The 25,104-nt window shown below is 39.8% G+C and overlaps 2 protein-coding genes across 5 annotated transcripts; one reads left to right on the forward strand and one right to left on the reverse strand.

Annotated features, from left to right (window-relative positions):
* Positions 1 to 1,292: 1,292 nt before the first annotated feature.
* On the reverse strand, positions 1,293 to 9,213 carry gpr160 (G protein-coupled receptor 160). Its single transcript, XM_037786389.1, has 3 exons — positions 9,052 to 9,213; positions 4,846 to 4,939; positions 1,293 to 2,646 (listed from the first exon to the last, which is right to left on the reverse strand). Exon 3 carries the CDS (start codon positions 2,551 to 2,553, stop codon positions 1,633 to 1,635), a length of 921 nt encoding a protein of 306 aa, XP_037642317.1. The 5' UTR covers positions 2,554 to 2,646; positions 4,846 to 4,939; positions 9,052 to 9,213; the 3' UTR covers positions 1,293 to 1,632.
* nadkb (NAD kinase b) lies at positions 6,509 to 24,222 on the forward strand. Of its 4 annotated transcripts, none has more exons than XM_037786385.1 (12): positions 6,509 to 7,313; positions 10,902 to 11,198; positions 11,305 to 11,388; positions 11,944 to 12,073; positions 14,068 to 14,176; positions 15,168 to 15,253; positions 17,320 to 17,422; positions 17,572 to 17,762; positions 21,062 to 21,161; positions 21,263 to 21,420; positions 22,987 to 23,069; positions 23,165 to 23,324. In XM_037786385.1, the coding sequence occupies exons 2-12, from the start codon at positions 10,903 to 10,905 to the stop codon at positions 23,322 to 23,324; spliced, it is 1,500 nt and encodes a 499-aa protein (XP_037642313.1). In that variant the 5' UTR covers positions 6,509 to 7,313; position 10,902. The 4 variants fall into 4 exon arrangements, with proteins under 4 accessions (XP_037642313.1, XP_037642311.1, XP_037642314.1 ...); XM_037786383.1 differs by having other exon boundaries at positions 6,509 to 7,206; XM_037786386.1 differs by having other exon boundaries at positions 6,510 to 7,137.
* The last annotated feature ends 882 nt before the right edge of the window (positions 24,223 to 25,104 follow it).

The following is a 25,104-nucleotide window of genomic DNA, read 5'->3' on the forward strand; positions in this document are numbered from 1 at the left end:
GATTGAAGTCGCTCTCCCTCTGTGTGTGTTGTAATCAGAGCATCTCTGTTCTTTGTTTTCTTCGCCAGGCTGGCTGTGTGCTTTTAGTTCATGTTCGTGCATGTGAGCGTGCCCCACTGGCTAGCTTGTGGCCGCCGCTCTGCACTGCTCTCATACGGCGGTTACAGTTGATAATGGCGTCCTGACCAACGGCGTCGATGCACAAAAATTGAAACACCCACCCACTGTCATCACTCGCAAACTCCGATCAAACAGTCAATATAGGCAGCGCTGATCAAATATTTATCAATATTCTGTTACTATAATGCCTATATCTCACCTCAAATGTTTTCAGAAACATCTTGTAGTGTACTGTTTGGCTGAAAAGTGAGAAAGAAAGTTTGGTTCATCTGGAGTTGACTTCTCTTAACAGAAAATTAAGAGAAAATATCAGAGAATTTTGAGAGAATGTTGCTGCATGAGGCCCGATGTTTCATATTTATTGTTAATCGGGCCTGTAAAATATTTTTTATTTTTTCCAGTTTTGATTCAATTGAACTTTTTACTTCAGAGTAATCATTTAACTTTATAGCAAGCTTCATACTTAACATTTAGCGAACTGCAACTAACTGTCCAACTTGTCATCATAAACACAGATAGTCCAACATCTGACACAAAACGGCTCCTGCTGAACCCAACACCTAAGTTTCAAGAGAGATGGACAATTCTCCTTTCACAAAACTTATTACAATTCATCCTTTAATTCATCCGTTTAAAGCTGAAGTAGGCGAGATTAGAGCAAATATGATTAAAAAAAGTTATTTTTATAAAACGGTCGCTATATTGTGACAGTAGTACATGAAACAGGTAACCTGAAAAAAATCATGTGCGTCTGTGTCCTCCGGTGTTCCTAACGGCATCTGCAAGATTTCACTTACCGGAGGAAAACAACCAAACAGAGCTGATCTGAGGTCCGCTGTCCAGCTGCCGTCTATGAGAGCCGGCTGTCAATCACTCGCAAACTCCGACCGAACGGTCAAATACGCTGATCAAATATGATTATCAAATATGAATCAATATTATGTTAGGTTAATGCCTATTTCTCGCCTCAAATGTTTTCAGAATCATCTTGTAGTGCCACGTTTAGCTGTAAAATGAGAAAGTTTGTGACGCCGCTGCCATTGTGAAATCTGGCGAAGGAACGCCAAGTTCTGTTCACATGACCGGAGCACAGCCAATAGGAACGCTCTCTCAATGAAATGATGAAAGGACTTTTGGCATGATTGGCCAAAGTCTCCTGTCACGGACTAGATTTTCTAAAGCCTGAAAACAGAGCCATGAGGAGGAGCAGAAGTCTAGTTTTCTCTCAGAACACTTGAATTACAATATCCTGAAAGGTTATTATGGAATTTTTGCCCAATGATGCCAAAAATGTACTGCCTAGTGCCACTTTAATAGTTCCAATCCAATAGTTGTTGAGATATTTCTTTCTGTGCCGACCGACAGATCCACATTGCCATTAGTAAAGCCGTGCCACTACCTTGGCTACCTTACTTTTCTTTAAAAATACAAATTGTTTTCTTCCTATAAGACATTGAGGTCTGAGCAGCTAATTCTTCTAACACGAGTCCTGTTCGTATTTGCTTCGTGCGGTCATGTTCTGCCCTCTGGGCTAAATTTAAATCTCCACTCACAGAAGCTGTCAGGAAGTGCTGCCAGGCCCTGCGCTGGCTGCGAGGCTGGACAGACTGCACATAAAACGACTGCTATCAGAAGGCTGTTGAGGAAACAGAGCCAGGCAACGTTCAGACCCAGGTATGCAGGTATTCCCACAGGTAGTACGAGGAGCACGGCCAGGAGAACCAGGAATAGGGCCCATGTGTTCAGAAATATATGCAGGGCTTGGTGAGCAACACTTCTTCTGGAGTGAGCTCTACTGCGGTCTGTAATTTGGCCTCTCAGAGGAGGAATTGGTAATAATCGTGTGCTGCACCAAGCATGCAACGCTGCACAGCCCAGAGTCAGGAGGAGGAACATGGCAACCTGCATGATCTGACAGGAGTGGAAGACCCAGCACTTTAGTATCTGGTTGTGAGGCACATCCTCCATGACAGGAATGAAGTCAGACAGCAGGAAGACGTAGAGAGCAGTGAGGTACCACAGGAGGCCCGTCACAAATACGCAGACGATCCATCTGGCCCTGGCGGCGGTGGGTTGCAACCTCCGAGTGACAGTGAAGAAATGGTCCAAACCGGCCACGACTGCAACAGGCCACTGCAGAGCACTGTAGACTTGTCCGAGGATTTGAACCAGCAAACATACGTGGTACGTGGTCAGCTTCAAGTCCAGGAGGATGACGTATCCACCGGCGTTGATGTGAAGGGTGGCGACGGAGAGGGTCAGGATTGTGTCGACGACAGCGAGGGAAACGCAGAACACTCCCAGGAAGCTTTTGCAGATGTGGTTCCTCTGGAGGAACACCAGGGCCCAGTTGAGCAGACATTTTCCTCCCAGACCGAGCAGGATGGAGGGGATGGAGATAAACATGGCGTGCAGTGGTGCAATGTTGGTCATTATGGAGGGAGACGCTGCTGCTGCAGAGCTGTTCACGAGCTCTGTGTCTGTCTGCTGTTTGGTGCTGAGCAGGTTAATGTATTGTGGATTGACCTAAAGTTCAGACGAAACATTCAAATTATCAGGACTGCTTGAATGTGTTTGACCAGATTTGACTAACTGGCAACATTAGCAAACAATCCACCAACTGTCATCAGATATTGATTAAAATTTTGCTAAACTCTGATTGGTGCACAAAGATACATTACATCCCCTTTTTCTAAATTAGCCTTGCCCACTTCAGAAATGAGTCCTAAAACCTGGAAATCAGTTAGTATTTTAGCTCTTCCGGTTCCCTCGTCTGGAAGTCAACGGGTTTTTTAAAAGGGTTTTTAGTTAGCTGCCTGAAATAAAGTCTGTGGTTAACACAAGCTGAAGAGATTTTAACGTTTTTTGTTCTACAACATAAAATACGTCAGTAAATATTCTACTCGTGAATATTGAAGCTTTTACATGTCTTAAAAAAGGAGGTTGCTAACAAGTGGCTAAATGAGACTACTAAACGTCCTCCTTTACCGCCTCGAGAGCTCACACTAAAAAACAGAAATCCCCCACTGACATAACTAAAACTGTTCTAACTTTGGCAGAAAATATAAGTAGAGCTGCAACGGTTAGTCGACTAATCGATTAGTCGATCGTCAGAAAAATAATCTCCAACTGTCAAGTCAAACTGGAGGTTCCAGGAAATAAGTTTTATAAATATAAATAAATAAATATCATGAATGATTAATATAAATCAAATGAAAAATAAATAAATCAGTAAAATAATTGGTAAAGTAATAACTACACTAGCAAAACAGAAAGTAAACCGGATGAAACCAATCTGCCAAATTGCTGCCCGGAGCATTAGAAAAGCAGCACTCAGTCTCACAGTAAAAAGGGTCTGGAAGAGTTAGCACCGCGCTAACAAGCAATGCTGTTTCTCAAATGGCATTGAGATCGGCGGTAAGACTGTTGCCAATATTTTGATAATCGATTAATCGTCATTTTTCATGACAAAATGACAAATTGTTTTCAGCCTCTCAAATATGGAGATTTCCTGCTTTTCTCTGTTTTATATCATATTAAACTGAATATCTTAGGGTGTTGCACTGACAAAACAAGACATTTAATGACATCACATTGGACTTTGAGGAACTGGGATGGACATTTTTCACTATTTTCTGTCATTTTATAGACCAAAAGATTGATCGATTAATCTAGAAAATAATCGGCAGATTAATCGATAACGAAAATAATCTTTAGCTGCAGCCCTAAATATAAGTCCACTTAGTAGCTATTCTGGAGCTTTTGATTCTATCACACAATCTTCCTCCTTATATGTGGTTTTCCCATTTGTCATTGAATTGTAGATGTTCAAATCATCTGTTTTTCTGAGCACTTTAAGGTACTCTTGTGGCTTAAAAATTAAGATGAAAGTTCATTCGTCACCAAGTAATCATTTTGCTGTTTCCAAGGTGAAGGATGAGTGTTCTATTTTCTCTTGCACATTGTATGTTTTTTTCTTGGAAAAATTGCCCGCACACTGAGAAAGAGTTCTTTAGATAAAAAAACAGCTTTTTATTCCATGTGCAGAAGGTGACAAAGCGTTGGTGCAGATGATTGCACCTTTGACTGAAGCATCACATTTTATTTCACATTGTGTCACCTTTTGCACTCGGAATAAATTGACTCTTTCTGCATCGATGGAATTTTTTGATAGTTAGTGAGCGTTTTGACAAAATAAATCTATTCTTTTTCCGCATGTGGAGCTGAATGGGGTCTGAACTACCATTTCTCACTCTGCTGAAATCAATAACTGAGAGCCTTGTTTGAGGATTCCTTTCTTCTCACCCTGCAAACCCAGAAGTGAAAGTCACACAGGTTAAAACAAGAGTTTGGATGTTATTTTTTCTCTTAACTTGACTGATGCTACAGCTGTATGGCACTACACCTCTTTAGTTATTAGTTAACAGAAAGCAGGCTGAGCCGGGATTAATAGGAAGTTGAAATTGACCAAATATTGATGCGGCCATTGTTAGCGAGAGAACTGAGCAAAAAATAGAAATATATCAAGTGCTTTTCACTTTTTTCATTGCACTTTTTAAAAAAAGTAAGAATATGTTTCAGTGCTGCAAAGAAGCACCAGAAGATTAATTTATCAACTTTACACCAGTAAATGTCTCTCAGTTTCACAGGAGACTTTTGCAACACAACACTCTCACGTATTTAAAATAAAAACATGCAAACACACGCTACCTTTGACTTTATTACCTGTGTGAAGATGTGATGTTAGATGGAGCACTGTATTTCCGTCTCTGCTCCCTTTTAGAGGGTTTCAAATACCCAGCGTCAGTGCAGCTGTACTCTTGAAAAGGTTTTGTTTAGAAGGCGTGGTTGAAAGAAAGGAAAGGCAGTTTGGTAACTTGTGTCAAGTCTGACAAGGAAGTTCACAAAACATACATTTTTGGGAGTGGTGTTCAAACAACCAATCAATGCACAATGTACCGTTTTTCATTTCCTTTAAGACTTTTTTATGCAGTGCAGTCGGGAAGTGAGAGATTTTCCAACAGCACCAAAGAGTAGACGTTAACCGTAATGTGGGCCAAAGGTCAAACAAAGTATGGTTCATGGTATTTAAATGAATTGTGAATGTCTTGAGGCGCATCAGAGTTCATTTCAAACATTATATAATATGTGTACTCCCTGTCTAAACAAGACCTCTCTCTCCTCTTATAAGGTCCTGATGAAGGCCTATCAAGTGAAAACCGGTCGATCCAGTTCTCTTTTACAAGTTGTTGAAGTATTTGTTATTCAAATACAAACAGGCCAGAGCCTGTTACTGTATGTCACAGTATCACTCATTAAACACCAAAAACAGGTCCTGAAAACACATTTTCATAATAATGAGCTGAGTTTTAAAATGTTTTAATAATACTATTTGTATAATGTCTTATTTATTTTGTAATATGGAACACTTTGGGTCAAACAATAGAAAGTAGTATAAGGAGTATAAAGCAAGCTGGCTGATTTTAATTACTTCATATACTGCTGTGTAGCTTAATCTATAATAATATATCATATTTCATTTGTTGATGAATCTATAATTTAACTAGTCACTAAATGTATTAGATACATGCAGTGGAGTGTAAAACATAAAATAAAATTGAAATAGTCAAGAAAAGTACCTCAAAATTGAGTAATGTACTTAGTTACTTTCCACTACTGTGTTTCTGAGTATTTTCACTTTAAAGTTGGCTTCCATCACTTGATTTTAATGTGTTTTGTATGATATTATGCTATGTATTTATTTTGCATTTGTTTTATGTTGTGGCGTCTGAAACTTTAATGTATGTTTAAATGCTGCTGTCTTGGCCAGGTCTCTCTTGCATAAGAGATTCTACCTGGTTAAATAAAGGCTAAATAAAAAAAAATAAAAAAAATACTGATTATATATGTATTTATTTATTTTTTAATCTCTGTGTCGTATCATATTGTACATGTGTGATATATTCAAAAACCAAACAGAGTTTGAAAAATAATATATAGCCTTATTAAAGGGACTGTTTGTAACTTTCAGAAATGCTTGTTAACAGCGACACCTGTGGCAGTTAAGTCAAAGACGGTCAGCGTTGGGCTCGCGCTTGCTCACTCTAAATAGACATGAACGAGCATCGCACAAAACAGTGAGGCGACACACGTCAGCTAAAATCACAATATCACTCTATATTTCAGCTGCTTGGCAGTAATGTTAGCTGACCAGACGAAGGTCTCTCCATGAATCACTGCTGATCCTAGTGTTGGCTTTTCCTGCTGGCTGAAGCAGGAAGAGAAACGTTATCGCCTCCGACCACAGCCGGAGAGAGACACCAGTACCCGGTCGGAGACGATAACGTGTCTCTCTGCGGAGCCCCGTCACTTCACAAGACACGGGAAACCTCTGTTGGTCTGGAGGAGCTGCAGCATTTATTTCTGCACAAACGTCCCCTGTACATTCACTAGATATTCTCAGAGCTAAACTAACTCTCCTGCAGTGTGTAGTGAGCGCGCATGCACATCTAGAGGTGGTGCGAGAATGCGCGCGGTGTGAGTGAAGGCAAGCAGGCAGAGGAGCAGAGACTCCGGCCACACGCAAGCGCGCGCATGTGTCCAGACCCGGTACATTTAAACGCTTAAAAAGTTACAAACAGTCCCTTTAATGGGTTAATTGATTATACTTTAACACTGTTTATAATTAAAAACTATTAAACCCCCCCACTCCAGTTCTTCAGTTCCGGTTTCACTGTGTGGACGTGACCGGAAGTGACCGGCGCTGTTCCTTTAACTCTAACTGAAGCTGCGCAGAGAGCTGCGCGGCTGCACGCAGCAGTGAAGCCCCTGAAGAAGCCTCTGATCCGGCCATCACTTCAACATCACTTCCTCTCCTCATCCGTGCCTCGGTCCATCAGTCATCCACCTGTTGTATCATCAGCCTGTAGAGTTTGACGGCACTGCCTGTCTTTAAACACACTCGGACCTTCATGAAACAGTAGAGCTCTATGAGCATGTTGTCTTCTTTCTGACACAGTAAGACTTCTCATCCTTCAGAGGTGCAGAGCGGTGAGCTAGCTGAGCTACATGCTAACAACAACAAGGGTGATTTAATGCTAATGCTAATCCAGCTAGCTCACTGATGACGGGCAGTCGGTTGTTTGTGTCGGTTAACGTCAGCTGCTTAAAGGGTCTGGTGTTATAAAAGCACGGTAATCTCAGTTAAGCTTGGTCCAAAGTCAAATTGTTGATAAATACATTGAAAGCTATGAATTTAACCTTAATTATGTTGTGAATTTAATGCTAAAGAGGAAGTTGTAGCTGTCAGACCGTTGCTTAGTTACAGTTCATGTTTGACTGCTCTGTAGACAGAGTAGAGGCAAATCATAGTCTCCTGTAGGTGTTTTAAAGGTGCTTTAGTGATCAATAAAAACACGGTTATCTCAATTAAACTTGGTCCAAAGTCAAATTGTTGATAAATACATTGAAAGCTATGAATTTAACCTTAATTATGTTGTGAATTTAATGCTAAAGAGGAAGTTGTAGCTGTCAGACCGTTGCTTAGTTACAGTTCATGTTTGGCTGCTCTGTAGACACAGTAGAGGCAAATCATAGTCTCCTGTAGGTGTTTTAAAGGTGCTTTAGTGATCAATAAAAACACGGTTATCTCAATTAAGCTTGGTCCAAGGTCAAATTGTTGATAAATACATTGAAAACTATGAATTTGAGCTTAATTATGTTGTGAATTTAATGCTAAAAGGGAAGTTGTAGCTGTCAGACCTCTGCTTGATACAAGGTTGATTATGTTATTTAGTTTATGTCGCTGGTTTGATTTATTTCACCCTAGTTACTAGACACAGTAGAGGCAAATCATAGTCTGTGGAAGGACTAAAATTAACTAATTTAGTGATTAATATTATTAATTCTCAACCTCGTAGACTTCAACTTACAGTTTAGTCAAACTACCATCCTGACTTATTCACTTTGTTTTATTTCATTTTATCTTATTTATATGTACAGTACATGAATGTGGGTATATGTATGTGTGTATATATATATATATACAGCGGGTAAAATAAGTATTGAACACGTCACCATGTTTCTCAGTAAATATATTTCCAAAGCTGCTATTGACATGAAATGTTCACCAGATGTTGGTATCAACCCAAGTAATCCATACATATAAAGAAACCAAAACAAATAAGTTCAGAAATTAAGTGATGTGTAATAATGTGAAATGACACAGGGAAAAAGTATTGAACACATGAAGAAAGGGAGGTGCAAAAAGGCATGGAAAGCCAAGACAACAGCTGCAAAACTGTTGGGGCCATAATCCGGAAGTGGAAAGAACATCATTTCATCATTAACTGGCCACAACCAGGTGCTCCTCGCAAGATTTCTGACAGAGGAGTGAAAATAATTATCAGAAGAGTTGTCCAAGAGCCAAGGACCACTTGTGGAGGGCTTCAGAAAGACCTGGAATTAGCAGGTACAATTGTTTCAAAGAAATCAATAAGTAAGGCACTCAACCGCCATGGCCTGTATGCACGCTCACCACGCAAGACTCCATTGCTAAAGCATGTTGAAGCTCGTTTAAAGTTTGCTGCACAACATTTGGACAAGCCTGTGGAATACTGGGAGAATATAGTCTGGTCAGATGAGAGCAAAATTGAACTCTTTGGATGCCATAATACACACCATGTTTGGAGGACAAATGGCACTGCACATCACCCTAAAAACACCATACCAACAGTGAAGTTTGGAGGTGGGAACATCATGGTGTGGGGCTGCTTTTCAGCATACGGTACTGGCAAACTTCACATAATTGAAGGAAGGATGAATGGAAAAATGTACCGAGACATTCTTGATAAAAATCTGCTGCCATCTGCCAGGATGATCATCATCACCATCCTGGTAGATGGCAGCAGATTATTATGATTTCAATTGTACCTGCTAATTCCAGGTCTTTCTGAAACTCTCCACAAGTGGTCCTTGGCTCTTGGACAACTCTTCTGATAATTATTTTCACTCCTTTGTCAGAAATCTTGCAAGGAGCACCTGGTTGTGGCCAGTTTATGGTGAAATGATGTTCTTTCCACATCTGGATTATGGCCCCAACAGTGCTTACTGGAACATTCAGAAGTTTAGAAATGCGTCTGTAGCCAATGTCATCAGTATGTTTTGCAACAATAAGGTTGCGAAGGTCTCGCGAGAGCTCTTTGCTTTTACTCTTCATGAGATGTTTCTTGTGTGACACCTTGGTATTGAGACACCTTTTTATAGGCCATCAATTGGGACTGAACCAGCTGATATTAATTTGCACTGATAAGGGGCCGGATTGCTTTCTAATTACTGATAGATTTCAACTGTTGTCTTGGCTTTCCATGCCTTTTTGCACCTCCCTTTCTTCATGTGTTCAATACTTTTTCCCTGTGTCATTTCACATTATTACACATCACTTAATTTATGAACTTATTTGTTTTGGTTTCTTTGTATGTATGGATTACTTGGATTGTTACCAACATCTGGTGAAAATTTCATGTCAATAGCACCTTTGGAAATATATTTACTGCGAAAAATGGTGACGTGTTCAATACTTATTTTACCCGCTGTATATGCAATATATGCGTGTATGTATTGGCATGAACATGTGGGTATATATGAGTGTATATGCATATATACATGTGTATTTGTTTATCTAATATAATTACTCTTACTATTTCTATATTTATCAATATTAGCTTGCTGTCAATCTGATATGGTGCTCTGTTTCTCTCCACATGGCACCCCAAATATATAGGGTTCTTGGGAATATGCACAATGTTTATTGTATATGTACACTTAAAAAAAGAAAAAATTGGAAACACTCTTTCAATTCATGCTGCTCATTACATCATGCTGCAAACATGTACATTCCTTGATCATGTAAAGTGTCAACGTCTCCAAATAAAAATGAATTTAAAAAAACAAACAAAAAACTAACGAATTTAGTGATTAATAAAACGATTATTTCTCTTGGTTAAAGATGAGCTAACCCTATTGAACCCACATGAGACAAACACACACTCCATCTAGCATCCATCCAGCTTTAGATGAAGTCTTAAAATTGCTAATTGACAGCGAGAAAACACACAAAAGTTGTAGTTATCTATTTATGTGAACTCGAAAAAAAGACCATATTTCTTTGATTTACCTATCATTTATCAGTTAATCCCTTCAGTACTCATTATCAGCTCATACTGAATATTTACACCACTGTGACACACCGTTTACTTTATGAATAACACTTAAAATACTTAAAATAATGGTCTTCATTAGTATATAGGGATACAACTGATGGTTATTTCGTTGTCAGTTAACCTGCTGATTTGTTTTCTTCAAATAATTTATTGGATCATTTTGTCTATAAAATGTCATAAAGTAATGAGAATGTCCAGAGCCAAAGGTGATGCCTTCAAAGTGCGTATTTTTGTCTGACCAGCAGTTTAAAATCTAAATATAATCAAGTTACAAATCCATAAGCTATAGAAAAAACCCAAGTCCTCATGTTTGAGGAGCCAGAACCAGAGAATGTTTAGTATTTTAGCTTCATAATTGACTCAAAACAATTAATCGATTATCATATCATACACATGTGATTTTTTGTACTAGTTGGCAACCGACTACTCAAGTAATCCACTAATTGTTTTAACTCTAGACAAGTCTCTCCAGTTATTTATAGAACCATCTCATAGATTGTTTTTTTCTCTTCACATTGTCAAAATATCTTTTAACAGATCCTCTGTGTTGCGTCCCTGCAGAATGGAGAACTCAGAGACCGGTCCACCACCGGGGCCCTTGTCGGTGCCAGACAGAGGCATGGCACGACCCTCAACGCCCCCCAGTCAGCTGTTAGAGTCAGCCAGGCCCTCCAAGCACCGGGAGCACCCGTCCAAGTCACCAAGGAGACGGCGGAAGGGGACGAGGTCGCAGCGACGGGGGGGTGGTGGTCATGAACAGCTGCTCTGGGACGTCGAGCGGCGGAGGTTGCCAGGCCAACACGAGCACTTGGAGCCCTCTGGCTCGGCGAGCGACACAGCGGAAAGCTCTCCTAAGAGGTTTGCACTGCAGGTTGCCAGCTGGTCCGCCGTGCCACTGCCACAACTCTGTTGCCCGGGACATGAGGTGATAGTGACCTGTCCTCCTCTCGTTCCTTCCTCACAGGAGAGCCCACTTTCTACATGGACCGTATCCAGCCACTCACTTCGGACCCAAAGCCTGTATTCTTCCCAACCCAACTTCAGTCATGTAAGCATGAGGGTCGAACTTTCTGTGTACAATTACTATTTACACAGAAAAGCTTGTGTAACTGTTTGAGATAAGATAAAATGAGAAATGCTGTGATTGGATGTTACATGAAATGGGATGGCTAACAGATCAGACCACTGAGGCTTGTTGTCACCTGAGTGTTTCCTTGGTTGACTTTTATCTGAGAACAGACAGACGAAATACTCTGGACAATGCCTGTGATCCGTCACGCAGAGGGGAGAGACAAACGGTAAAGAGGAGAAAAATAGTTTTTTTTATATTTAGATGTTTGGAGTTTGGACCTCACTCCTACAGACGTAACACTAAGGTGTCATAACGGTTAATGAATGACTGCAGCTGTTGTAGATTTATCTTTTACTTTACTCAGAACATGAGGTAAGACCTGGTACCATGGTGGCATTTGACTCTATTTAGAATTAAAAGTCGCAAGTCTAGCGTCTAACATATTGACAGGTACTGATGGTGTGTGCTAAATATATGTGTTTGTGTGTTTGTTTACTCACTTGTGTGTGTGTGTGTGTTGTCGTGTCCCAGGCACATCCAGGACCCAGCCAGCCAGCGGCTCACCTGGAATAAACCTCCTGTCAACGTGCTCGTTATCAGGAAAATCAGAGATGAGAGCCTCGTCGAGCCTTTCAAAGAGCTCTGCAGGTTTCTAGTGGAGGTACGGGACTGCTATGCTATTATATACTGTCTGTTTGTCATATGTTTTACAAAGTTACTATTTCATGATATATGTTGAGGAAGTGGACTTTGGATCTGACATAAAACAGCACAAGTGGAATTTACTGAAGCCACAAGGGAGATTGAGGTGATGAAATTAAAATAAATAAATAATTAATTAAATAAATAAATAAATGAATAAACTAACCTTTATCAAACATCTAGAGCAACATAATTAACTAAAAATGAAAAACAAAACAAATAAAGAAATACAAATAAGAATAAACCGAAAATAATATACAATGTCCTCAATCTTATTATAAGCAATACGAGATGATGAATGAAAAGTGGGGTTGTTTCAACAGTGGATTATTGTATACGCAGGAGGCTGTTTAATCCAACTCATAGCAAACACTATCACTACTTCTAGCTACAGTATCCGTAGGAAACTCATTGTCTCTTAATGGGGAAGTGTCAATTTTAGCAAAGAAAAATGAAAGCATTTTTAATTGCGTAATCCATACATCCGTTTTCTGCTGCTGATCCAGGTCTAAATCATGTTAATTCATGAATTATATCATTAGGAATGTTTGTTATATACTGCTGGGAAGTACTGACAAAAATGTGATAAGAATAAATTATTCTAGGCCATATTGTCCGTAAGTGTTTTCCATTGTACTCCGCCTGGTATGACCATGAAAGAGGTATTAAATTGCATTCTTGGTGGTATTAAAGGGGTCTTAAGTAAGGGATAATACAGTACAGCGAGCCGGACTTGCATCGCTCTGAAGGGGTTACTTTGGGCCTTCAAATGGGGTTGTGTTTACTGTGTTCACGAGAAGAGTCCATATGAACGCCCCCCTCTTGTGGCACAACCCCGTTAGTGGAAAGTTGTGGCGTGTTTGGTGACGTTGTCAGAAATGGCAGAGGCCATGGAAGTTAATTTTTCGGTGCATAATAACTTAACATATTTTGTAATTTTAGTCATATTTTTCTTCGTAATTTTATAATATGTCTGAGGAAAATGTTGATATTCCCAACGGCGTCATTCTTTTTGTTGTAAACACGAACTCGCGAGTTTCATTTGAAGGCACCATATTTCACAACGATGACCCACTAGCTGTACATTATCCCGCTTATTACACGGCTACTTACTTAAGAAATCAATAATTTCACACAAAAAATAGTCCGTCAGAGTCCGACATCAGAACTGCGCCCATAGCAACGGTCTGTTATACATAGCAACGGTCTGCTATAAAGAAATGACAGACTGTGGAACGCCGTGATTGACCAATCAGAATCGAGTATTCAACAAAGCCGTGTAATGAAAAGTCTTAGATTTTACTTGGTGAACACTACAGATTCGCTGGATTTGTGTTCCGATGAACTTGAATTTGAACTTGACATTCAAATATTTGTAATATCACTATGGGAATATTGTTTTACTACATTAAACTCTAGTGAGATATCAGCTGTGTCACCACCATCACCACCTCCACCTACAGCTGCTCCACCTGCTGGTCTGTTTTCCAATGCTAGTCTAGTGTGTGTTTTAAAGTACCTGTCAATCAATTTGAGAGTAATACCCGGTTGCAGTGTTGTCTTTAGTTTTATTAGTGGGGATATGAGACTGTCAATTTAATTGCTTTCAGTTACAGGTCCTTGGCTGCTATTTAACTAAACCCATGTTCACTGAAACATGTGTGACACTGAAGAGCAGCGAGTCGAACCAAAAGATCAATACAGGAAATGAACCAGACATGTTACAGTCTGGTCTCACGATGTTACGACACCTTTTGGCCACATGTTTCCAAAACAAGATGTGCTTTGTGTAACAAGACGGCCAGCGAACCCGTGTATTTACATTCCGTACAAACAGCGTCACTTTAGTCCACACATGTTTGGCGTACGGTCGACTTCATTTCGGAGAGAGTACGTTTGAGAGATGTCTGTGTGTTTTGGCTGCTGTCACTAAAGCATGTCTGTGTGTATCAGGAGAAGCAGATGATGGTGTACGTGGAAAGCAGGGTAGCAGATGATGCTACGCTGTCAAAGGACGAGGCGTTCGGCTCCATCCGCAATCAGCTCTGCACCTTCAGAGAGGGTGAGACTCCACAATAAAGACACAGACATTAATGCTGGAATAATGACATACATTTGACATTTTTAAACAAGTAATAAGGACTGCAACTATTTATTTTCATTGTCGATTAATCTGTGAATTATTTTCTTGATTAATCGATTGGTTGTTTGGTCTATAAAATGTCAGAAAACGGTGAAAAATTACGTCCTCAAATGTTTTCCTCCTCTTTTTTTGTACACAATTCAAAGATATTCAGTTTACTGTCATAGAGGAGTAAAGAAACTGGAAAATATTCACATTTAAAAAGCTGGAATCAGAGAATTTTGACTTTTCTTTATTAAAAAATGACTCAAACCGATTAATCGATTATCAAACATAGTTGGCGATTAATTCAATAGTTGACAAATAATCGATTATTTAATTAATCGTTGCAACTCTACAAGTAATAATATCCTTTTCAGAAATAAAAATAGATTAAAATATGCCCTTAAAAATAAAAGTCCTGTATACACATGTAAGTTAAAGTGAAGGGAGTTTTGGCTTTAAAATGCTAAAATTAAAGGTACTCATTCTAACAACTTTATGTAAGCGGTATTTTATTGTTGTGGTGTTTAATGGTGGTTTTACTGATTTGTATTAATACACAATACTTTGTGAGCTTATACCTTTACGTGTAGAATCTTAATTTGCTAAATAACCAGTAACAAAAGCTGTCAAGATGGAATGGAGTATAATGTGGAGTATACAGTATATAAGTCTACCAGACTGTCTGAGACTGTCACTGACTTTCTTGTACTTGAGTACAGTATTCAACGTAAATGTACTTTCTTAATTTTTAATTCTGCAGCCAAAATTTAGTTTAGATCACATTAATACTATAGAAAATATTTGACTACAGTCTTCTATTGTCTTATGTTGTTGCTATTGGTCTGTTAGATTTTGTGAGTAGTATAATGCTGTTAAAATGAAAACGATATATTGAGTATAGCAGTGTTTTTTTGTCTGCCTGCAGGTTATGATGATATCTCTGACTGCATAGACCTGATCATCTGTCTCGGTGGAGATGGGACTCTGCTCTACGCCTCCTCTCTCTTCCAGGTAATCACACTTTTATTGGTTCATCACTTCAGGTAGGGCTGCACAATTAATCAAAATTGTATCGAAATCACAATATGGCCTACTGCAATTTTCAATATATACACACGTGGACAAAATTGTTGGTACCCTTCCGTTAAAGAAAGAAAAACCCACAATGGTCACTGAAATAACTTGAAACTGACAAAAGTAATAATAAATAAAAATTTACTGAAAATTAACTAATGAAAATCAGATATTGCTTTTGAATTTTGGTTCAACAGAATCATTTTAAAAAACAAACTAATGAAACTGGCCTAGACAAAAATGATGGTACCCCTAGAAAAGATGTAAAATAATGTGACCATAGGGACATATTAAACTAAGGTGTGTCCTGTAATTAGCATCACAGGTGTCTTCAAACTTGTAATCAGTCAGTCTGCCTATTTAAAGGGTGAAAAGAAGTCACTGTGCTGTTTGGTGTCATGGTGTGTACCACACTGAACATGGACCACAGAAAGCTAAGGAGAGAGTTGTCTCAGGAGATTAGAAAGACAATTATAGACCTTCATGTTAAAGGTAAAGGCTATAAGACCATCTCCAAGCAGCTTGACGTTCCTGTGACTACAGCTGCACATATTATTCAGAAGTTTAAGGTCCATGGGACTGTAGCCTACCTCCCTGGACGTGGCCGCAAGAGGAAAATTGATGACATATTGAAGAGACGGATAATACGAATGGTAACCAAAGAGCCCAGAACAACTTCCAAAGAGATTAGAGGTGAACTCCAAGGTCAAGGTACATCAGTGTCAGATCGCACCATCCGTCACTGTTTGAGCCAAAGTGGACTTAATGGAAGATGACCAAGGAGGACACCAAATCATAAAAAAGTGAGACTGGAATTTTCCAAAATGCATATTGACAAGCCACAAAGCTTCTGGGAGAATGTCTTTTGGACAGATGAGACAAAACTGGAGCTTTTTGGCAAGTCACATCAGCTCTATGTTCACAGACGCAAAAATGAAGCATCCAAAGAAAAGAACACTGTACCTAATGTGAAACATGGAGGAGGCTCGGTTATGTTATGGGGCTGCTTTGTTGCATCTGGCACAGGGTGTCTTGAATCTGTGCAGGGTACAATGAAATCTCAAGACTATCAAGGCATTCTGGAGCGAAATGTGCTGCCCAGTGTCAGAAAGCTTGGTCTCAGTTGCAGGTCATGGGTCCTCAAACAGGATAATGACCCAAAACACAGCTAAAAACACCCAAGAATGGCTAAGAACAAAACATTGGACTATTCTGAAGTGGCCTTCTATGAGCCCGGATCTAAATCCTATTGAACATCTGTGGAAGGAGCTGAAACATGCATTCGGAGAAGGCACCCTTCAAACCTGAGACAGCTGGAGCAGTTTGCTCACGAGGAGTGGGCCAACATACCTGTCGACAGGTGCAGAAGTCTCATTGAGAGTTACAGAAATCACTTGATTGCAGTGATTGCCTCAAAAGGTTGTGCAACAAAATATTAAGTTAATGTTACCATCATTTTTGTCTAGGCCAGTTTCATTAGTTTGTTTTTTTAAATGATTCTGCTGAACCATAATTCAAAAACAATATCTGATTTTCATTAGTTAATTTTCATTGATTTTTTATTTATTATTACTTTTGTCAGTTTCAAGTTATTTCAGTGACCATTGTGGGTTTTTCTTTCTTTAACGGAAGGGTACCAACAATTTTGTCCACGTCTGTATATGCTAATTGGCATTGTATTTCGCATCGTTGGAAAGCCTGTTTATTTACCTTCGCAATGATGTCCAACTTGTGAGGATCATGCATTTGTGGGATGAGCAGCACAGCTGATTATGTGGGTAGCGCCCAAGAAAAATTTGCCAAAATGCTCTGCCAATATGTATACAATATGTATACAATATAAAATCTTTTAATATCAAATGTATACAGATTTTCTCAGTGTTGTGTTCTACATGTTTTTTTTTCTTTACAGTTAAGTTAACAGATGAGTTTTTGGGTCATAATTCTGACCGGGGTGAGAGTCAGGCTGATTTTTATGTCCGGACTGTTTTTCTTTTCTGTAGGGCAGCGTCCCTCCGGTTATGGCGTTTCACCTCGGCTCTCTGGGTTTCTTGACGCCCTTCAAATTTGAGTCGTACAAGACTGAAGTGGCCAAAGTGTTTGAAGGTAGAGAGGAGCTTTAAATAAAATAGCGGTCTCATATATGTGAATGTAAACACTTATTCTTGACACATATCGGTACAATAAGTAGATAATGTGTGTGAATGCCACAAGTGTGCTTATGTTTACATGTATGTCTGTATGTGGGTTTTCAGGCAATGCAGCCATCACTCTGCGCAGTCGTCTTAAGGTGAAGGTGGTGAAGGACATGCTTCAGAGAACAGGTCAGCAGCCGCACAGCCGAGAGCCTCAGCAGCAGCAGCAGCAAGAGGAGGAGGAACACAACGGACTCCTTCCTCATGGACACACCAACAGCGAGGCCGGCAAGGTCACCCTGCAGCTACAGGTGAGGACAAAGAGGCACAGGTATAACAGCTGAGAGGAGACCAAGTGCTTCTTGAGCTAATAAAATACACAAAGCAGGGTAAAGGTGCTGGTTGCAGCCCCCTTTTCACAGCAGGAACTTTTCCAGGGGCTCATGGAACCCTTTCAAGAATCTTACCTATATTTCAACCAGAGGACTTGGGAACTAAATTCAGTTCATTTGCCGATCCAGGTGCCAGAAAAGTCCCTGCTCTGAAGCAGTACTTTCTGATGGCCCTGAAACTGATTGGGTGGAATTTGCAATCTGATTTGAACTCTGACGGGAACTTTTGTCGCACAATAAGGAAGTACTGGATGAGAACAGAATCGATATTAGAACGATAGTCAGACATTTCTGCTAAAGTTCATTGACCTATCGAATGAGGTGTCAGCTTCTCGACTAGTCTGAAAAGAAAGTAAGATAAAGAGAGAGTGTATATGTGAACAAGCTGTGAGTGAAGCAAGTGATTCATTAGATCCACTCAAACATCAGAGTCACACAACCGTAAATACAAACAACAAGATAAACTTTGTTGTTGTTTCCTTATGTGTAAAAATTGCCTCTTAGGCTGTCCTTTTTCAACCTGCTGAGACCCACAATAGAGCTGTTTTTGTCTTTATAGGGGGAACAGGGGCTCAGCACTGTGTCAAATTGTTCTAGTCATAAATCAGAAATAAACATAAATGAATGAATGACTGACTTAATTCATTTGAATAGATTGTGAACGTTTATAAGGGCTGAGAAATCCCCATGCTCTATTATGTCTCATAAGTTGTTGCAGCAATTTATGAGTGAATACCATTAGTTACACAGATTTTGTGCTAAATTTAACATTTTTTTTTTACCATTTTACCAGAATTGCTAAAAATGATCAATAATCCCTCCAAAATACCACATTACGACACCCAGACCTTGAGGAACATAAGAGAAAAAGCCATGCTCACTGGATCCCAAAGAGTCTCAGCTTTACAGTGATACCAACTTTATGTAATTCCAAGACTATTTAGGGACCTCAGTATGCAGAAATATTCAAACACATCATTTTAGAATAGGCGAACATAACACATTTATACTTCATTCAAAATACTGCATGTGATTATCATAAAGTGGGCATGTCTGTAAAGGGGAGACTCGTGGGTACCCATAGAACCCATTTTCATTCACATATCTTGAGGTCAGAGGTCAAGGGACCCCTTTGAAAATGGCCATGCCAGTTTTTCCTCTTTAAGTTTTCTAGTTTCATATCATATCTGTAGCTTCACTTTAGCTTTAAAACCGAACTGCTACAGCCTCTGAATGACGGTCGTGTCTCAGGGAGTTAATCACTTATTGGACTGATTTGCTTAATCATCATGGTTCTTCAGATGCAGTGGAAACGCAAACAGGGATGTTTAAAGGACGACTTATAGTTCTTGAGTTTAGTTCCATAGTTCCTGGTTGAAAAGGGCTCATGTGATGTATTTTGTCCTCTTTATTAATTCCTGATCACGCCCTGAAAATGACGCTGTAAACACCTAAAGTTGATGGAGGCTTCTTCTGTCTGTCTGTTCCTTGTTTCCTTTTTTCATCCCTGGGTGCATACGTACATGCGTACAAGCTCACAGTGAGCGAGCCGGGTTGCCATGGCGACAGTCATAATAAAGCTGCTGGGCGCAGATACGGGAGAGAAAAAGTAGGATGTTTATGAAGTTCTGTTGAGCCAGTTGCCATGGAGATCCTGGCATCAACAGCGCCGTCGACGCCGAATCGATATTTAATGAGCTCTGACGCTCTCGGTCTGACACACTCTGTAACTAAACAACATGCCTCACTGCTGCAGTCTCAGACACACACACACACACTCACACACACACACACACACACACACACACACACACTGCTGCAGTTTGTCATTTTCAGTGCAGCTCTCTCTCCTCTTTCCCGTCTCATCGATAAATAACGGACAGTGACGGATCGTTGTGGCCTCTGAGCCTGAGTTTGACCTCACATTACATCACGTCTGCTGCATCCAGCAGGATGTGTGCTCTGCGCTCGGCTGACGTCAGTACATCGGGCAGACATCACCGCTCTGCGCTGCGGTACTCTGACTGAAGTGTGGAGCGTGATTTGTATGCTGCTTGTCTGCACACCAGCATTTTTTTCTCTGCTCGTAGTTTTCCTCTTGTAATGTGGGAATGTAATGCACTGTAACTCTGCGTCTGTCGCTGGCTGATTTATTGTTTTTATTGAGTGCAGAGAATACATTTGGTTCCTATTTACTGTCTGTGAAAAGGAATAACATATTGAAGACTACGCCATTGTAAAGAGCTTTTCCACCTTTATGCAGCGAGGGAAGTGCAGTTATTTTGCCTTTATATCTGCCAGAGTGGTTGTGTTTAAACTTGTTTCATTAGATGTCTCAAAAACTTACTTAAACAGATGTTAATGAAATTTTGGTGCAGACGTAGGCCATGGTCCAAAGACAACCTGACGAATTTTTGTTGTGGATAGAGACCCCATGTGGCCATTTATAAAGCATCCTACATGGGGCACAATCTTTACAAACCTTCAGTTACGTAATCATCTTCATACAATATTTGGTTAAGAACATATTTGGTTGACTCTGGAGTTTTTTTTGTTAATATGCCATCCCACATTCCTGTTTTTGGTTGCCAAATTCACACACATATATATACAGTACGTGTTGCACATATACTGTACAGCATGTGGATGCACACAAACACTTCAAAACATTTATGTCATTTGGCCTATAGATGGCACTACATTAACATGATTCATTTAAATGGTTGTAAATCAATGGTCATGAGTCTGATTTTGCTTGTACACATCCCTTAAAGGGATAGTTTGGATATTTTGAAGTGGGGTTGTATGAGGTACTCATCCACAGCCAGTGTATTACCTACAGTAGATGACGATTGGTGCACAGCTTGGTGAAACAGACAGGAGTACCGACACCGGAGCAAAGCAATGTACTGCTGTGGAAGGGGGCAGCAGCAAAACGTATTTTAGCCACCTAAAAGAAAGGCTCACCTAAAATGCCAACTGTCATCTACCGTAGGTAATACACTGACTATAGAGAAGTACCTCATACAACCCCACTTCAAATAATCCGAACTACCTACTACCTACCTTTTAATATTCCCAAAGAGGAATTTAGGTTTTCTCCAAAACCAACTTGGTCATATGTCACCAATTTGATACCGATTCAGAGTCTAATTTATAGATTGTGGAGCCTATGAGTGCCTTCTAATCGTAACTTTGGTCTGTGTGTGTGTTTTCAGGTGTTGAATGAGGTGGTGGTGGACCGAGGCCCGTCCTCCTACCTGTCCAATGTGGACTTGTACCTTGATGGACGGCTCATCACCTCAGTGCAGGGAGACGGTAAGAGCCTCCCGTCATGTGATGTCACTTTTTTGTCATGACTCGTAGATACGGTGAATTAATACGGTAAATGTGGTAAATGTCCTCCCTCTCTCCTCCAGGTGTGATTGTGTCCACACCTACAGGCAGCACAGCGTATGCAGCGGCAGCAGGAGCCTCCATGATCCACCCCAACGTACCCGCCATCATGGTCACCCCCATCTGCCCACACTCGCTCTCCTTCAGGCCCATCGTCGTCCCTGCCGGGGTGGAGCTCATGGTAAGAATGAAGGGGAAGGAGGCTGAGTTGAGCTTCATGTTGCTGTTTATAGTTCTGCACTTTACTCGAAGGATGAACTCCAGTTTTCCAAATGATATTCCCTCATTTGCTGTCTAACACTTGGGCTAAAATCTCCCACAGTTGTTCAGTGGGGTTGAGGTGTGGTGACTGTCCATTTAGCACCATGTAGTGACCCCTCGTGGCCTTTTATAGAAGCATCTGCTTTTGTTATTTTGTTTCTCTTCTCATTTACTTAGTTTTTCTGTAATTTATCACCCGTCTTTTTATGCACAGCTTAAAAATATTTACATTTTTATGCCTCCACCGCTGACAGCCGTGGCCGGAGGCATTACGTTTTCCGTCCGTCCGTCCGTCCGTATGTGTCGGTTCACAAGAATGGTGACCGCGATATCTCAGGAACGCCTGGAGGGAATGTCTTCAATTTGACACAAACTGACGTCGTTCCCTCCTATCTAGATCCTTGCTTGTGTTGTAAGAAATCTCAGATGTACATCGCTTTGAAAAAAAGCATCTGCTAAATGAAATTGTAGAATTGTAGAATAACAACAAGATACCCTGAGTATGTTGAACTCGCTTCGTAGTACAAGCCTCTGTCCAGGGTGTTAATGTCAGCTGGGATCGGTTCCAGCCTCCTCGTGACCCTGAATAGGATAAGCGGTTACAGATAATGGATGGATGGATACTATTGACCCTTTATGGATGTGATACGATTGCTATCATTGTTGTATGGCCTGGTTAGGTTAAACTCTTTGTAAAACATGAACAAATGCATACAGAGAATGAATGCCATAGAACTTTCTTTTATTATCTTAGTTTGACAGATTTTCCAGTGTAAAATATTACCATTTTGCTAGCTCTGGCTAATATTACACTACTACCCTATCGGTACTGCACATGTGCAACTCTCGACAGAGATGAGAAAGAAGCGAGATGGCTCACTCTTAAGCTACTTCCATCATCAGTTTCGGACGCAGTGATCGTTTCCTCCGTAGCTGAGGATGGAAGTAGCTAACGAGTGAGCCGTCTAGCTTCTTTCTCATCTGTGTTGACAGTTACACATGTGCAGTACCAGTTGGGCAGGATGTACGGATCGGGTAGCGAGTGACAGTTGATGATCCTGTTGTCGCGTAAATGAGCTGATAAGTGATATGATAACGTGATATCAGATCGATGCATAGACTCACGTACTCGCCGATACCCGATCCAGCATCTTAGGCAGCATAGGAGGCATTTCTGATACCGGTATCGGGACAACTCCACTTTTATGTCATGATTGTGGTATGAAGTTTCCATTAATCATCTGTTCTTTAGAGGTATCATAGTATTCAAGGACTTTTTTTCAATTTACAAACAAATTGCTTTACGAAGACATTTCCTATCTTCTATATTATCCTAGCCACTTTTGAGCCATGCTAGTGACATGGCTCCAGGGATGGCAATGTCAGTCTCTCAGGCTGGTGTATTGATCAGTCGGTCAGTGTGAAGCTTTATTATAACTCATAACTGTAGCTTGGAAACTGACAGTCCTCTTCTCCCCCAAATCAGATCACCTTGTCCCCTGATGCCAGGACCACCGCCTGGGTGTCGTTTGACGGCAGGAAGAGACAGGAGATCCAGCATGGAGACTGGTAAAGTTCATTCAACTGCTGCTGTTTCATTATGCAGATTTATTTTCCCTAATTTTTAGGATTTGAATTTGCTTCCTGCTTTTTTCTCCCAACAGCATCAAGATCACCACATCTTGCTACCCAGTACCCTCTATCTGTTGCCACGACCTGGTGTACGACTGGTTTGAAAGCCTGGCTCAGTGTTTGCACTGGAACGTACGCAAGAGGCAGGCGCGACTGGCGGACGTCTCCGACTCGTCAGACACCGAAAACTGAACGAGCGGGGGCTTTTTTCTGGCCTACGTTAATGTTGACGCTCTCTCACAGCAGCTGAGTGACACTGAGGGGGATCAGAGTTGTTCTGACACCCCGCAAACATTTTCATCACAGAAACACAGGACTGTGACAGTGAGAGCATGTGTGTCTTCAGCCACATTAGAGTTAAATTAGCGGTATGAATAGCATGTTTAATGGACATACTGTGCTAACAGTATTTTATACATTTGAGAAAGCATCTCATTACATTCCAATACAAACACAATCTGTAATTTTATCTGTAGCTTACAGGGAGAAAGCATGTTTCTCACCTGGAGATGAAAACAAAACAAAAACAATTGCAGTTACTTATTAATATTATTAATTAATATTCTGTTGTTTTGGGCATGGAGCACTTAATAATCAATGTGAGGATCAGTGTGTAAATTTTAGGTGTTTCTGGCATAAACACGGGGCGAATTATGGGTAGAAAAATGTTGATAGATTCAGAAAAATGACTGTAAATATAAATTTGTATATACAAGATTCTAAGATAAATGTATTTAATGTCATGTTAATGTGATATTTATATTGATGGGAGCTTAAAAAGACTGAAAAACTTCTATTAATGAGTCAGCCAAAGACCACTTTGTGTGATTAATCTGTACAAACATATTGTACAATCCAAAGCCTACTTTCTGTACATCCTAAGAGTAGCTGTACAGGACTTTTTCATTTGTTTTTTGTTTTTTTTCCAATTGCTTTCTTAACTAAGTTAATTTCTACAAGTCAGATTGCATGTTGTAGAACAAAATAGATAGAGTCAGAGAAACATCCACCAGTCATGTTTGTTTTCATGATCATTAAACTGTCAACGTGAAAGGAAGTAGTGCTAAAATAAAGTTCAAACACTCATTAAGTTCAGTCTGATCTTTGTGTGAACCCAAATTTCAAAGTCATCAGCTAGAATAAAACAAATTCCTATTAGACAACATGAAAATAAAATGAAGTACTGACTTTTCAAAATATAGTGTGCAGGACTGAATAAGTCCTGCACATTAGTACAGTATGTTGAAAAAAAGTCATAGTACAGTATGTCGAAAAAAATTTAAGTCATAGTATGTTGAAAAAATAAACAGTCACAGTATACTATGTTAAAAAAATAAAAGTCATAGTATACTGTCTAAAAAATGTATAAATATAGTATGTCATATAAAAATCTCACAGTATCATATGCCACAAAAATGTAATAGAAAATGTATGTCATAATTAAAAGTCATAAAAAGAATAATAGTATAGTTTATCATAAAAAGCTAATAAAAAATGCATTACATTTTATCTTTTCCATCCCACTTCCACATTAAACTGACAAATTGTCCACTACAGCACTAGCATTGATGACAGAAGGTAATTCCAGCAACACTCGCAAGGTGCCAATAGTTGCCATGCAGCTGTAACAATAATTAATTTGATCAACAGAAAATTAATTGCCAACAATTTTGATCGTTATTTTTTTCTTTTTAAAATGCCAAACATTTGCGAGCTTCAGGTTCTTAAGTATTTGCTGACATTTTAACAAAGAAATTATTAATTGAAAAAATAATCAGTAAATTAATTCCTAATGAAAACAATAATTAGTTTCAGACCTTTATACAGTACAAGTCCTTTTTGAATTTATTCATCAATACTTCTAATGGAACTTCTGGAACAAATTCTATAATTTGCATTAAATATTAACCTTTTTAAACTTGCATTAATATTGTTTAAATGTCTGCAGCAGGTCGGTACTTACTGCTCAAAA

This window comes from Sebastes umbrosus, chromosome 12 (assembly GCF_015220745.1).
Source record: "Sebastes umbrosus isolate fSebUmb1 chromosome 12, fSebUmb1.pri, whole genome shotgun sequence".
Lineage (NCBI taxonomy): Eukaryota > Metazoa > Chordata > Actinopteri > Perciformes > Sebastidae > Sebastes > Sebastes umbrosus.